Consider the following 14,481-nt stretch of genomic DNA (forward strand, 5'->3'; position numbering starts at 1 on the left):
AGGTCCCAGTGACCATCCATGGACACCTGGACATTAGGTTCTTGAGGTGTGGTCAGTTTGGGGCTGGCTAGTTAGGGGTGAGAGAGAGCAGAGTTGACTCTTATCCCCCAGGGGACTTGAGTACAAACTGGGACACTGGTGACACTTGTGGGACCAGAGGTACCCAGTCGGCCTGTGGGGTGAGTGACCTGGGTCCAGAGTGTCAGAGTCCAGTGGGTGCCTGCTTCAGAGATGGATGTGGGGGTAGAGGGCAGGATCCTGGGAGTCAGAAACAGGGTGGGGCCCTAAGGAGTTGGGGAGGCCAAGGGCCCACAGACTGCAGAGGCTCCTTTGGCCTGAGAAGGAAGGACCCCTCGAGAGAGGGAGGCTGTCCAGGGGCTGAGGCCTGACGATTCATGGAGGGAACTCGTTCTCCTGGAGGCCATGGGGAACCAAGGAGAGGTGGCTCCAGGCCATGGAGGTGGACATGTCCACACAAACCCAGCATGTATGGGAAAGAGGGGCAATCCTGGGGCCGGCTGCCCAAAGCTCTCTTCTGGAATATTCTCTGGGCCTTTCTGGGTGCCGGTGGAACTACCCCTCAAAGCAATCCAGACTCCATTCCCTGGCTCCATTCCCACAAGGCGAAAAGAATTCTGTTCATCTTGCAGGTTGGTCCAGTTAAACAGAACACAAAGCCAGGCTTTCTGGTTGACAGTGAGGACATTTATTGAGGGTTTACTGGGTGCAGGGAGAAGGGCTGGATGACTTGGGATTGGGGGAGAGACCCCTCCCCTGGGATTCTGCAACTGCAGGCCCCGTGGGTGGGGTGAGGGTTGGGGGCCTAAGAACATCCTGAAGGGGCCACTGTCTTCTCCACAGTTTTCCCCTCGTGCGTGACGTGGCAGCTGTAGCTGCTGCGGGACTTCCACTGCTGCGGCGTGAGGCTCAGGTAGCTGCTGGCCGCGTACTTGTTGTTGCTCTGTTTGGAGGGTTTGGTGGTCTGCACTCCATCCCTGACGCTGTTGCCATCTGCCTTCCAGTCCACTGTCACGGCTCCCGGGTAGAAGTCACTTATGAGGCACACCAATGTGGCCTTGTTGGCTTGGAGCTCCTCAGAGGAGGGCGGGAACACAGTGACCGTGGGGGTGGCCTTGGGCTGACCTGGGAGAGGGGCAAAGGGCAGAAGTTCAGAGTCCTGGTGTCCACCTGGGAGCTCCCGGCCTCAGTCTTGAGGTGGGCGCAGGACTAAGGCCCAGGACAGGGACCTCAGGCAGGGCCCTTCCTGCAGGAGGTCAGCTTGGCGGTGGTGGGGACACTCACCTCCCGATGGGAAACGCCTCAGCGTCCTAGGACTGGAGAGAATCAGGTCTCTTTCACTCCAGCCTCCTTTCTAGATTCCCCTCCTTGTCAGCCAGGCCTCACCTCACCTGTGCTCTCCACTGCTGGCGGGGCAGGGTTTAGCCCTGGGCCCTCGTCTTTCCTCAGGGAATATCTCTGTCTCAACAGCCCTGCCAGGTCCCTCTGTGTCTGTTCATGAGGGCATCTGTGTCCTGTTTTGAGGTTCTCCTCCCTTTTGAGGAATGAGTTTCTTCCCCAGGGGTCCCCCTGGTACCATCACTGCAGTCCCCACCCCACTTTCCCACCGAGCCCCCTTGTTGGGGACAGGGCGTTAGTCCCAGGGACACTGTCCTGTTTTGAGGTTCTCCTCCCTTTTGAGGAGTGAGTTTCTTCCCCACGGGTCCCCCTGGCGCCATCACTGCAGTCCCCACCTCACTTTCTCATCAAGCCCCCTATTTGGGGAGAGGGCGTTAGTCCCGGGGCCGGGTCCCCGGGAGTCCCTGGGAGTCCAGGAGAATGAGGCCTTGATGTGAGGTATGTTTTCTGGTCTGAGCCTGGGGCTGTGTGTGTTCCACGGGGTCTCCTTGTCATATTGGGAGTTCTGCCCTGACAGTTCCCTGGCACCTGTGCCCAGCAGGAGTCCCTCCCCTGGCATCTGCTTTGAGGTGTCTCCTTTTTTGTGAGGGGAAGGCTCTAGCCTTGGCCTGAGTGTCCTGAGACCCACCCTGTCCACGGCAGCCTGCCTGTCCTGGGGGACGAGGAGGGACCCAGCATGCTGGGGCCACTTTATTACAGGACATTCTTCCTCCACCTTTGTCCCCTTTGATTTCCCCAAGTCCCCAGTCAAAGGCTTCCCTTCTAGGCGTTTAAAGCAACCCCATAGTTAGGACCCAGAACCCTAAGAGCTGAGCTGTTTCCTGCATTCTTTCCCTTTCTAACGGCCCTGGTACCCCAGCCTGAGCCCCTGCTCTGCTTGTCCCCTGGCCGTCAGACTCTGAGGGAGGGAGTGGAACATCCCAGAGCCCAGGGAGAATGCCCATGAGTGACATTGGCAGGGTCAGGACAGAGCAGAGAGCAGAAAGGGTTGACTGGGTCTTCCCACCCTTCTGCTTCAGGAGCCTAAGAAGGGAGAGGCTGGAGGAGTTTGGGGCCAGCAAAAAGGCAATGGAAGCAGACCCCATAGAGATTGAGACCCCTGCCCCAGACAGAGCACAAAGAAGAGGAAAGTGTCCCCCGAACTCTCCCTAGACCCAGAAGAAGAGAAAAAGGGGACTCACCGAGGACAGTCAGCGTGGTGCCACCGCCGAACACAACACACTGTGATATAGCCCTGCACACAAACCCTCCTGATATGCCCGACTCAGGCCCCCCTGCAGCTGCTCTCAAGGCCCAGGGTCCAGGCCCCTCTTCTCATGGGTGGGTGAGCCACAGGTGGGTTGCCTTCCACTGACCCGAACATCACTTCCTTGGGGGCTTAGGAGTTCATCCACCCCAGTCATGGGAGGTGTTGACAGGTCTGTGTGTGGAGTTGTCTTCCAGGTAATCGCACTTCTGAGGAACAGTTGGGTGGCCGGGATAGCTGGTGTCAGGAATGCCAGGGAGGAGGAGGAGGAGGTGAGCGACGGGTGACACCACTGACATGGTGCAGCTGGGACCCCTCTGAGAAGCTGGGACTGGTGGGTAGGGTCCTGGATTCCCCCCACATCCTCAGCACTGGAGCTTACCGTGGGATTAGCTTGGAATGGCAACTGGGGGTTGTGGGGAGAATGACGTTGACCAGGGGGACACAACCCTTCTGCAAAGCCTGAGCTCCAGCATCCTTGGCTAAGCTGATCTGAAGGAGCAGCTCACAGGTCACTGCCTGAGTCCCCATCCTGAGCCCGTGGGGCATGTTCCTCCCTATGGGCTGTGTGTGCTGGATCAGAGCTGCAATGGAGCAGAGGAGAGGTCCTCAAGGGGGTCATAGGCCTCATTGGCAGAGTGGTTTCCTCCAGGATCTCTACGTGTGGGGGTCTCTGCTGTCTACTTCAGCTCTTTCTGGCTCACACATGCACCCACATGAGCATGCTCTGTAGTCCCCTATGCCCACCGGTGACCCACATAGCCTGTCCTGAGGGGTGTCACCAGCACGGGATGCACCCAGAGCGGATGGGCACGTGCAGTGTGGGGCCTGGACACATTGGGCCTGGACCTGCATCCTGGTCTTGGCCCATCACTTGAAGAGCTCACACCTCGGACACACACCAGGCACCCCTCAGTCCCCAACAATGTCCCTCACAGCAAGCGCCTCACCTACCTCTGAGATGTGGCCTGCTGCTCCCCGGTCAGAATCCTGTCCTCATCCTCTCCTGTTTCATTCTTGGCCTGGACAGAAAATCCCGCCCCATCTTCCCATGGCCAGGGGCAATCCTCTAGTCCCAAAACCTGGAGACTGCAGGTCCAAGCTTTGCTTTGCTCATGTCCCAACCTAGGCCTGACTGAAGCCCTTTTTACCTGGGCACTTCCTGATCCTCCCAGATGGATGCCTAACACGGGCATGTGTGTGTGCGCACGTGTGTGTGTGTGTACACCGTGTGTCTGCACGTGCGTGTTTGCAAGTGTGTGCAGTGTGTGTGTGTGTGTGTGTGTGTGTGTGTGTATTAGAACTCAGATCTCATGCTGTGTTCTTCAAAAGACAAGTCAGTTTCACCCAAGCCGTTGGCATAAGCCCAGAATCTGACTCTTGACTTTGAACTCAACTCCCCAGCCAATTGACAACTTGTGCACTCAGGACGTTAGGCACTCATAGTGGCGTCAGTGAGGAGCTGACACTTGTCNATGTTTTCTGGTCTGAGCCTGGGGCTGAGTGTGTTCCACAGGGTCTCCTTGTCATATTGGGAGATCTGGCTGTTCTAGGATGTCTGTCTGCCCTGACAGTTCCCTGTCACCTGTGCCCAGCAGGAGTCCCTCCCCTGGCATCTGCTTTGGGGTGTCTCCTTTTTTGTGAGGGGGAGGCTCTAGCCTTGGCCTGAGTGTCCTGAGACCCACCCTGTCCACGGCAGCCTGCCTGTCCTGGGGGACGTGGAGGGACCCAGCACGCTGGGGCCACCCTCTCACAGGACATTCTTCCTCCATCTTTGTCCCCTTTGATTTCCCCAAGTCCTCAGTCAAAGGCTTCCCTTCTAGGCGTTTAAAGCAGCCCCATAGTTAGGACCCAGAATCCTAAGAGCTGAGCTGTTTCCTGCATTCTTTCCCTTTCTAACGGCCCTGGTACCCCAGCCTGAGCCCCTGCTCTGCTTGTCCCCTGGCCGTCAGACTCTGAGGGAGGGAGTGGAACATCCCAGAGCCCAGGGAGAATGCCCATGAGTGACATTGGCAGGGTCAGGACAGAGCAGAGAGCAGAAAGGGTTGACTGGGTCTTCCCACCCTTCTGCTTCAGGAGCCTAAGAAGGGAGAGGCTGGAGGAGTTTGGGGCCAGCAAAAAGGCAATGGAAGCAGACCCCATAGAGATTGAGACCCCTGCCCCAGACAGAACACAAAGAAGAGGAAAGTGTCCCCCGAACTCTCCCTAGACCCAGAAGAAGAGAAAAAGGGGACTCACCGAGAACAGTCAGCGTGGTGCCACCGCCGAACACATAACACTGTGATATAGCCCTGCACACAAACCCTCTTGATATGCCTGACCCAGGCCCCCCTGCAGCTGCTCACAAGGCCCAGGGTCCAGCCCCCTCTTCTCATGGGTGGGTGAGCCACAGGTGGGTTGCCTTCCACTGACCCGAACATCACTTCCCTGGGGGCTTAGGAGTTCATCCACCCCAGTCATGGGAGGTGTTGGCAGGTCTGTGTGTGGAGTTGTCTTCCAGGTAATCACATTTCTGAGGAACAGTTGGGTGGCCGGGATAGCTGGTGTCAGGAATGCCAGGGAGGAGGAGGAGGAGGTGAGTGACGGGTGACACCACTGACATGGTGCAGCTGGGACCCCTCTGAGAAGCTGGGACTGTTGGGGTGGGTCCTGGATTCCCCCCACATCCTCAGCACTGGAGCTTCCGGTGGGATTAGCTTGGAATGGCAACTGGGGGTTGTGGGGAGAATGATGTTGACCACGGGGACACAGACCCTTCTGCAAGGCCTGAGCTCCAGCATCCTTGGCTAAGCTGATCTGAAGGAGCAGCTCACAGGTCACTGCCTGAGTACCCATCCTGAGCCCGTGGGGCATGTTCCTCCCTATGGGCTGTGTGTGCTGGATCAGAGCTGCAATGGAGCAGAGGAGAGGTCCTCAAGGGGGTCATAGGCCTCACTGGCAGAGTGGTTTCCTCCGGGATCTCTACGTGTGGGGGTCTCTGCTGTCTACTTCAGCTCTTTCTGGCTCACACATGAACCCACATGAGCATGCTCTGTAGTCCCCTATGCCCACCGGTGACCCACATAGCCTGTCCTGAGGGGTGTCACCAGCACGGGATGCACCCAGAGCGGATGGGCACGTGCAGTGTGGGGCCTGGGCACATTGGGCCTGGACCTGCATCCTGGTCTTGGCCCATCACTTGAAGAGCTCACACCTCGGACACACACCAGGCACCCCTCAGTCCCCAACAATGTCCCTCACAGCAAGCGCCTCACCTACCTCTGAGATGTGGCCTGCTGCTCCCCGGTCAGAATCCTGTCCTCATCCTCTCCTGTTTCATTCTTGGCCTGGACAGAAAATCCCGCCCCATCTTCCCATGGCCAGGGGCAATCCTCTAGTCCCAAAACCTGGAGACTGCAGGTCCAAGCTTTGCTTTGCTCATGTCCCAACCTAGGCCTGACTGAAGCCCTTTTTACCTGGGCACTTCCTGATCCNCCTAAGAGCTGAGCTGTTTCCTGCATTCTTTCCCTTTCTAACGGCCCTGGTACCCCAGCCTGAGCCCCTGCTCTGCTTGTCCCCTGGCCGTCAGACTCTGAGGGAGGGAGTGGAACATCCCAGAGCCCAGGGAGAATGCCCATGAGTGACATTGGCAGGGTCAGGACAGAGCAGAGAGCAGAAAGGGTTGATTGGGTCTTCCCACCCTTCTGCTTCAGGAGCCTAAGAAGGGAGAGGCTGGAGGAGTTTGGGGCCAGCAAAAAGGCAATGGAAGCAGACCCCATAGAGATTGAGACCCCTGCCCCAGACAGAGCACAAAGAAGAGGAAAGTGTCCCCCGAACTCTCCCTAGACCCAGAAGAAGAGAAAAAGGGGACTCACCGAGGACAGTCAGCGTGGTGCCACCGCCGAACACAACACACTGTGATATAGCCCTGCACACAAACCCTCCTGATATGCCCGACTCAGGCCCCCCTGCAGCTGCTCTCAAGGCCCAGGGTCCAGGCCCCTCTTCTCATGGGTGGGTGAGCCACAGGTGGGTTGCCTTCCACTGACCCGAACATCACTTCCTTGGGGGCTTAGGAGTTCATCCACCCCAGTCATGGGAGGTGTTGACAGGTCTGTGTGTGGAGTTGTCTTCCAGGTAATCGCACTTCTGAGGAACAGTTGGGTGGCCGGGATAGCTGGTGTCAGGAATGCCAGGGAGGAGGAGGAGGAGGTGAGCGACGGGTGACACCACTGACATGGTGCAGCTGGGACCCCTCTGAGAAGCTGGGACTGGTGGGTAGGGTCCTGGATTCCCCCCACATCCTCAGCACTGGAGCTTACCGTGGGATTAGCTTGGAATGGCAACTGGGGGTTGTGGGGAGAATGACGTTGACCAGGGGGACACAACCCTTCTGCAAAGCCTGAGCTCCAGCATCCTTGGCTAAGCTGATCTGAAGGAGCAGCTCACAGGTCACTGCCTGAGTCCCCATCCTGAGCCCGTGGGGCATGTTCCTCCCTATGGGCTGTGTGTGCTGGATCAGAGCTGCAATGGAGCAGAGGAGAGGTCCTCAAGGGGGTCATAGGCCTCACTGGCAGAGTGGTTTCCTCCAGGATCTCTACGTGTGGGGGTCTCTGCTGTCTACTTCAGCTCTTTCTGGCTCACACATGAACCCACATGAGCATGCTCTGTAGTCCCCTATGCCCACCGGTGACCCACATAGCCTGTCCTGAGGGGTGTCACCAGCACGGGATGCACCCAGAGCGGATGGGCACGTGCAGTGTGGGGCCTGGACACATTGGGCCTGGACCTGCATCCTGGTCTTGGCCCATCACTTGAAGAGCTCACACCTCGGACACACACCAGGCACCCCTCAGTCCCCAACAATGTCCCTCACAGCAAGCGCCTCACCTACCTCTGAGATGTGGCCTGCTGCTCCCCGGTCAGAATCCTGTCCTCATCCTCTCCTGTTTCATTCTTGGCCTGGACAGAAAATCCCGCCCCATCTTCCCATGGCCAGGGGCAATCCTCTAGTCCCAAAACCTGGAGACTGCAGGTCCAAGCTTTGCTTTGCTCATGTCCCAACCTAGGCCTGACTGAAGCCCTTTTTACCTGGGCACTTCCTGATCCTCCCAGATGAATGCCTAACACGGGCATGTGTGTGTGCGCACGTGTGTGTGTGTGTGCGCACTGTGTGTCTGCACGTGTGTGTTTGCACGTGTGTGCAGTGTGTGTGTTTGTGTGTTTGTGTATTAGAACTCAGATCTCATGCTGTGTTCTTCAAAAGACAAGTCAGCTTCACCCAAGCCGTTGGCATAAGCCCAGAATCTGACTCTTGACTTTGAACTCAACTCCCCAGCCAATTGACAACTTGTGCACTCAGGACGTTAGGCACTCATAGTGGCGTCAGTGAGGAGCTGACACTTGTCACCTAGGAACTTTAAATACAGCTGGGACATCCAGTGACACATGTGGGATGAGAGGCACCCAGAGGGGAAAGTGGGGTGAGTGACCAGGTCCAGGGGGTAAGGGTCCTATCAGTGATTGTTACAGGGAGGCCCTGTGGGGGCAGAGAGCACGGTCCTTGGGATGATGGGAACAGAGTGTGCCCAGGAGGAAGGGGACATAGTCTAGGCTTTGATGAGAGGAAATACAGGTGGGGTGACCGTGTGGCCTTGGAGCGGGGTGGAAAAACACCTTGAGGGAGGAATAGCATCTGGACAGTGAGGGCGGAGGGCAACAGGGAAGGGGGCTGAGATGTTCTCCTGGGGCCGTGGGGATGTTAGGAGAGTGTGATCCCGGGCAGCCAGAGGTGGACATGTCCACAGGGCATCAGGAAGCACAGCAGAGACGTGGGTACGAAACAAGATGTCTCGGTCTGACTATTTCCTTGTTCTGGAACATTCTATGGGGATAGAGTGATGAACAAAATGTGCCTCAGAGAAACATCAGGATGCTTTGCAGCTGCTTTGTCCCAAGTTCAAAGGATTCTATTCACCTTTGGAGATGGTCAATTTAGGATGGAAAATGTATAAACAAAAATGAGCAGACAGCATGTTTTCTGATTGACAAGGAGGACATTTATTGCGAATTTACTGGGTGTAGGCAGAAGGGCTGGATGACTTGTGGTGGGAGGGAATCTGTCCTGGGATCAGGGTTGGGGGCCTAAGGACATCCTGCAGTGGCCACTGTCTTCTTCATGGTGTTCCCCTCATGTGTGATGTGGCAGCTGTAAGTACTGTGTTACCTCCACTGCTCAGGCGTCCGGCTCAGGTAGCTGCTGGCCGCCCAGTTGTTCCTGCTCTTTTGGAGGGTTTGGTGGTCTCCATGTCCTTGGTGACAGGGTTGCCATCTGAATTCCAGGCCCCTGTCACGGTTCATGGGTAGAAGTCACTTATGAGGCACAGCAATGTGGGCTTGTTGGCTTGGAGCTCCTCAAAGGAGGGCGGGAACAGAGTGACCTAAGGGGTGGCCTTGGGCTGACCTGTGGGGTCAGCGAGGGGCAGGAGGTCAGAGTCCTGGTGTCTACCTAGGGAGCCCCTGACTTCAGTCTTGAAGTGAGTATTGGACTAAGGCCAGGGCAGGGACCTCAGGCCGGACCTTTGCTGGAGTGAGGTCAGGTCAGTGGTGAGCGGAGACACTCACTGTCAAATGGGAGGCTCTCCAGTGCCCCACTCTCGGGGAGTCACAAACTCCGTCTTGCATCTGCCTCTTTTTCATATGTCCCATCACCTACGGACACCCAACTGTGCTCCCTCCGCACTAGATGGGATGGAGTTCTCTTCATCCATCTGGGACCACCTCTCAGCCTGGGTTTCTGTCTGTGTTGGGGGTGTCTGTCTGAACGCCTCCTACCAGCTCCCCTTGTTCTCATCTCTTCATGCAGGGCAGCTGCTGGTCCTGGGCTCAGGCTCTTCTCTCTCACAGGAAGTGGGTTTCTTGCCCACACATTCCCCTGGCACCATCATTGCAGCCCCCATCCCATCTCCCTGCAGAGACCCCTCGGCACTGCCTGGTGAGAGTGGGTGTCGGTCTCAGGAGCTGGATTCCAGTTGATCAGAACCTTCCATTTGAGGCATTGTTTTTCACTCTCGGAGCTGAACATGGAGCTGTGTCTGTTCGAAAGGGTCTCCATGTTGTCAGAAGTTATACTGGGGATCTGAGTCTCCAGTGGGTTTTCCCTGACAAACACGCACGCATCCCAGTCACCGTCCCTATCAGGAGCCCTTGTCCTGGGCATCTGCTCTGGGGTCTTCCCCCAGTGGGGGAATTGGTAAGGGTCCACGTTTAGGAGCTGAGTTTTCTGAGACCCAGCACCCTGTCCATGGTGTCCTGCTTGTCCTGGGGAAGGGAGTGTGACCCAGCACCGGGGGCCACCTTCTCCCAGGATATTCTTTCTCCATCTTTGTCTTCCTCCTGTTTCCTCTGCCATCTCTCCAAGTCCTCAGTCCAAGGTCTGTTGCCACTGTGGTTAACATAGCCCGATAGCCGGGACCCCCAGAGGACAGCACCGCAGAGAGGCTGGGTTACCACAATGACGTGGAAGCCCAGACAAGGAGGGATAGAGGTTCCAGACACCCAGGCAGGCTTAGACCTTAGCCTCAGACAAGACAGTCAAGGGAAGAAGAAGCTCCCCACATTTCACTTGGGACCTCAAAGAGGAGACAAGCTGGGAAACTTACCAAGGATGGTCGGCTGGGTGCCGGCTCCGAGCACAGCACACAGTGACACAGCCCCCTACACAGAGCCCTCCTGACACACCGGACCCATTCCCTGCTTCAGCTGCTCGGGTGCCCGGGTCCAGCGGCCCTGTCATGAAGCAGGTCTGCCCGATAGGAGGGTGAGGTGGTTGGTCCCTATGATGGATGCACACTTTCCTGGAAGTTAGGAATCCCTCCAGAATGGGGAGGGGGAGGAGGCATATCTGCGCATCACATCTGGATGTCCTGGAGCAAGCCATGTGTCCCGGCTAGGCTCCTTTGGAGACTGTCACCATGGAAGAAGTGAGAAGCCTTTTTATGCCACAGGGAAGGTGGAGCTGGTCCCCTATGGAGAACTGAGGCCCCTGGGAGGGTCCTGGATGCCTAGCACAGGCCCCAGTGGGATGTCCACGTGGTAGTAATTCTAAATAGCACCGGAGTGTGTGTGTGTGTGTGTGTGTGTGTGTGTGTGTGTGTGTGTGTGTTTGCATGCAGGCATGTTTGTTTTTGGATATCTGTGTGCATATGAGGTGCGCATGTATGTTTATGTTTGTGAATATGTGTGTATGTGAGTTTGTCTCATAGCCCAGGCCTGCTACCCTGTGCTACCTCCTGGGACAATAATCAACTGGGTTCTTACGCCCCACATACAGCTCTTAAGGAGACCAGTTGGTTTACAGGCACGTCTATGGCACTGGTCAGGAATCTCATGATTGACTGTGACTTCCCCGGGTCCCAGTGACTATCGATGGACACCTGGACATTAGGTTCTTGAGGTGTGGTCAGTTTGGGACTGGCTAGTTAGGGGTGAGAGAGAGCAGAGTTGACTCTTATCCCCCAGGGGACTTGAGTACAAACTGGGACACTGGTGACACTTGTGGGACCAGAGGTACCCAGTCGGCCTGTGGGGTGAGTGACCTGGGTCCAGAGTGTCAGAGTCCAGTGGGTGCCTGCTTCAGAGATGGATGTGGGGGTAGAGGGCAGGATCCTGGGAGTCAGAAACAGGGTGGGGCCCTAAGGAGTTGGGGAGGTCAAGGGCCCACAGACTGCAGAGGCTACTTTGGCCTGAGAAGGAAGGTCTGCTCGAGAGAGGGAGGCTGTCCAGGGACTGAGGCCTGACGATCCATGGAGGGAACTCGTTCTCCTGGCGGCCATGGGGAACCAAGGAGAGGTGGCTCCAGGCCATGGAGGTGGACATGTCCACACAAACCCAGCATGTATGGGAAAGAGGGGCAATCCTGGGACCTGCTGCCCAAAGCTCTGTTCTGGAATATTCTCTGGGCCTTTCTGGGTGCCGGTGGAACTACCCCTCAAAGCAATCCAGACTCCATTCCCTGGCTCCATTCCCACAAGGTGAAAAGAATTCTGTTCATCTTGCAGGTTGGTCCAGTTAAACAGAACACAAAGCCAGGCTTTCTGGTTGACAGTGAGGACATTTATTGAGGGTTTACTGGGTGCAGGGAGAAGGGCTGGATGACTTGGGATTGGGGGAGAGACCCCTCCCCTGGGATTCTGCAGCTGCAGGCCCCGTGGGTGGGGTGAGGGTTGGGGGCCTAAGAACATCCTGAAGGGGCCACTGTCTTCTCCACAGTTTTCCCCTCGTGCGTGACGTGGCAGCTGTAGCTGCTGCGGGACTTCCACTGCTGCGGCGTGAGGCTCAGGTAGCTGCTGGCCGCGTACTTGTTGTTGCTCTGTTTGGAGGGTTTGGTGGTCTGCACTCCATCCCTGACGCTGTTGCCATCTGCCTTCCAGTCCACTGTCACGGCTCCCGGGTAGAAGTCACTTATGAGGCACACCAATGTGGCCTTGTTGGCTTGGAGCTCCTCAGTGGAGGGCGGGAACACAGTGACCGTGGGGGTGGCCTTGGGCTGACCTAAGAGAGGGGCAAAGGGCAGAAGGTCAGAGTCCTGGTGTCCACCTGGGAGCTCCCGGCCTCAGTCTTGAGGTGGACACAGGAGTAAGGCCCAGGACAGGGACCTCAGGCAGGGCCCATCCTGCAGGAGGTCAGCTTGGCGGTGATGGGGACACTCACCTTCCTAGGGAAAGTGCCTCAGTGTCCGAGGACTGGAGAGAATCAGGTCTCTTTCACTCCAGCCTCCTTTCTAGATTCCCCTCCTTGTCAGCCAGGCCTCACCTCACCTGTGCTCTCCGCTGCTGGCGGGGCAGGGTTTAGCCCTGGGCCCCCGTCTTTCCTCAGGGAATATCTCTGTCTCAACAGCCCTGCCAGGTCCCTCTGTGTCTGTTCATGAGGGCTTCTTTGTCCTGTTTTGAGGTTCTCCTCCCTTTTGAGGAGTGAGTTTCTTCCCAGGGGTCCCCCTGGCGCCATCACTGCAGTCCCAACCTCACTTTCCCACCGAGCTCCCGTGTTGGGGAGAGGGCGTTAGTCCCGGGGCCGGGTCCCCAGGAGTCCCTGGGAGTCCAGGAGAATGAGGCCTTGCTGTGAGGTATGTTTTCTGGTCTGAGCCTGGGGCTGAGTGTGTTCCACAGGGTCTCCTTGTCATATTGGGAGATCTGGCTGTTCTAGGATGTCTGTCTGCCCTGCCAGTTCCCTGGCACCTGTGCCCAGCAGGAGTTCCTCCCCTGGCATCTGCTTTGGGATCTCTCCTTTTTTGTGAGTGGAAGGCTCTAGCCTTGGCCTGAGTGTCCTGAGACCCACCCTGTCCACGGCAGCCTGCCTGTCCTGGGGGACGAGGAGGGACCCAGCATGCTGGGACCACCTTATTACAGGACATTCTTCCTCCATCTTTGTCCCCTTTGATTTCCCCAAGTCCCCAGTCAAAGGCTTCCTTTCTAGGCGTTTAAAGCAACCCCATAGTTAGGACCCAGAACCCTAAGAGCTGAGCTGTTTCCTGCATTCTTTCCCTTTCCCACGACCCTGGTACCCTAGCCTGATCCCCTGCTCTGCTTTTCCCTGGCCCTCAGACTCTGAGGGAGGGAGTGGAACATCCCAGAGCCCAGGGAGAATGCCCATGAGGCAACGGCACGGTCAGGTGTGAGCAGGTGGCGGAAAGATGTCACTGGGATCTTCCCTTCCTGCCCCATCTGGTGCCTAAGAAGGGAGAGGCTGGAGGAGTTTGGGGCCAGCAAAAAGGCAATGGAAGCAGACCCCAGAAAGATTGAGACCCCTGCCCCAGACAGAGCACAAAGAAGAGGAAAGTGTCCCCTGAACTCTCCCTAGACCCAGAAGAAGAGAAAAAGGGGACTCACCGAGGACAGTCAGCGTGGTGCCACCGCCGAACACATTACACTGTGATATAGCCCTGCACACAAACCCTCCTGATATGCCCGACCCAGGCCCCCCTGCAGCTGCTCACAAGGCCCAGGGTCCAGCCCCCTCTTCTCATGGGTGGGTGAGCCCCGGGTGGGTTGCCTTCCACTGACCTGAATATCACTTCCCTGGGGCTTAGGAGTTCATCCACCCCAGTCATGGGAGCTGTTGACCGGTCTGTGTGTGGAATTGTTTTCCATGTAATCACATTTCTGAGGGGCAGTTGGGTGGCCGGGATCAGCTGGTGTCAGGAATGCCAGGGAGGAGGAGGAGGAGGAGGTGAGCATCGGGTGACACCACTGACATGGTGCAGCTGGGACCCCTCTGAGAAGCTGGAAATGGCAGGGAGGGTCCTGGATGCCCCCCGCCAAACCCTCAGCATTGAAGCTCATGGAGGGATCGGCCTGGAATGGCAACTGGGGGTTGTGGGGAGAATGACGTTGACCACGGGGACACAGACCCTCCTGCAAGGCCTGAGCTCCAGCACCCTTGGCTCAGCTGTTCTCAAGGAGCAGGTCACAGGTCACTGCCCGAGTCCCCCTTCTGAGCCTGTGGGGCAGGTTCCTCCCTATGGGCTGTGTGTGCTGGATCAGAGCTGCAATGGAACAGAGGAGAGGTCCTCAAGGGGGTCATAGGCCTCACTGGCAGAGTGGTTTCCTCCAGGATCTCTACATGTGGGGGTCTCTGCTGTCCTTGACAGCTCCTTCTGGCTTACACATGCACCCACATGAACATGCTCTGCAGTCCCCTATAGGCACCAGTGACCCACACAGCCTGTCCTCAAGGCTGTCACCAGCACGGGATGCACCCAGAGCGCATGGGCACGTGCAGTGTGGGGCCTGGACACATTGGGCCTGGACCTGCATCCTTGTCTTGGCCCATCACTTGAAGAG

General features: G+C 57.2%; 1 protein-coding gene and 1 gene segment (V, D, J or C); both read right to left on the reverse strand.

The window, feature by feature from the left end:
* Window positions 1-683: 683 nt before the first annotated feature.
* LOC108296891 (immunoglobulin lambda-1 light chain-like) overlaps window positions 684-14,481 on the reverse strand; it is a 95,802-nt gene continuing 82,004 nt past the window's right edge. Inside the window, exons 3-4 of the mRNA XM_037735206.1 lie at window positions 4,901-4,938; window positions 684-1,143 (exon numbers count right to left, since the gene is read on the reverse strand). Of these exons, the coding sequence (XP_037591134.1) occupies window positions 824-1,143; window positions 4,901-4,938 (358 nt within the window). The 3' untranslated portion in view covers window positions 684-823. The remainder of the gene's footprint in view (window positions 1,144-4,900; window positions 4,939-14,481) is intronic.
* Window positions 11,734-14,481, reverse strand: part of LOC108296890 — a 67,481-nt gene continuing 64,733 nt past the window's right edge. Inside the window, 1 exon segment of the V gene segment in view lies at window positions 11,734-12,193. Within this exon segment, the coding sequence occupies window positions 11,874-12,193 (320 nt within the window).

The sequence above is a fragment of the Cebus imitator genome, unplaced genomic scaffold (assembly GCF_001604975.1).
Source record: "Cebus imitator isolate Cc_AM_T3 unplaced genomic scaffold, Cebus_imitator-1.0 Scaffold750, whole genome shotgun sequence".
Classification (NCBI taxonomy): domain Eukaryota; kingdom Metazoa; phylum Chordata; class Mammalia; order Primates; family Cebidae; genus Cebus; species Cebus imitator.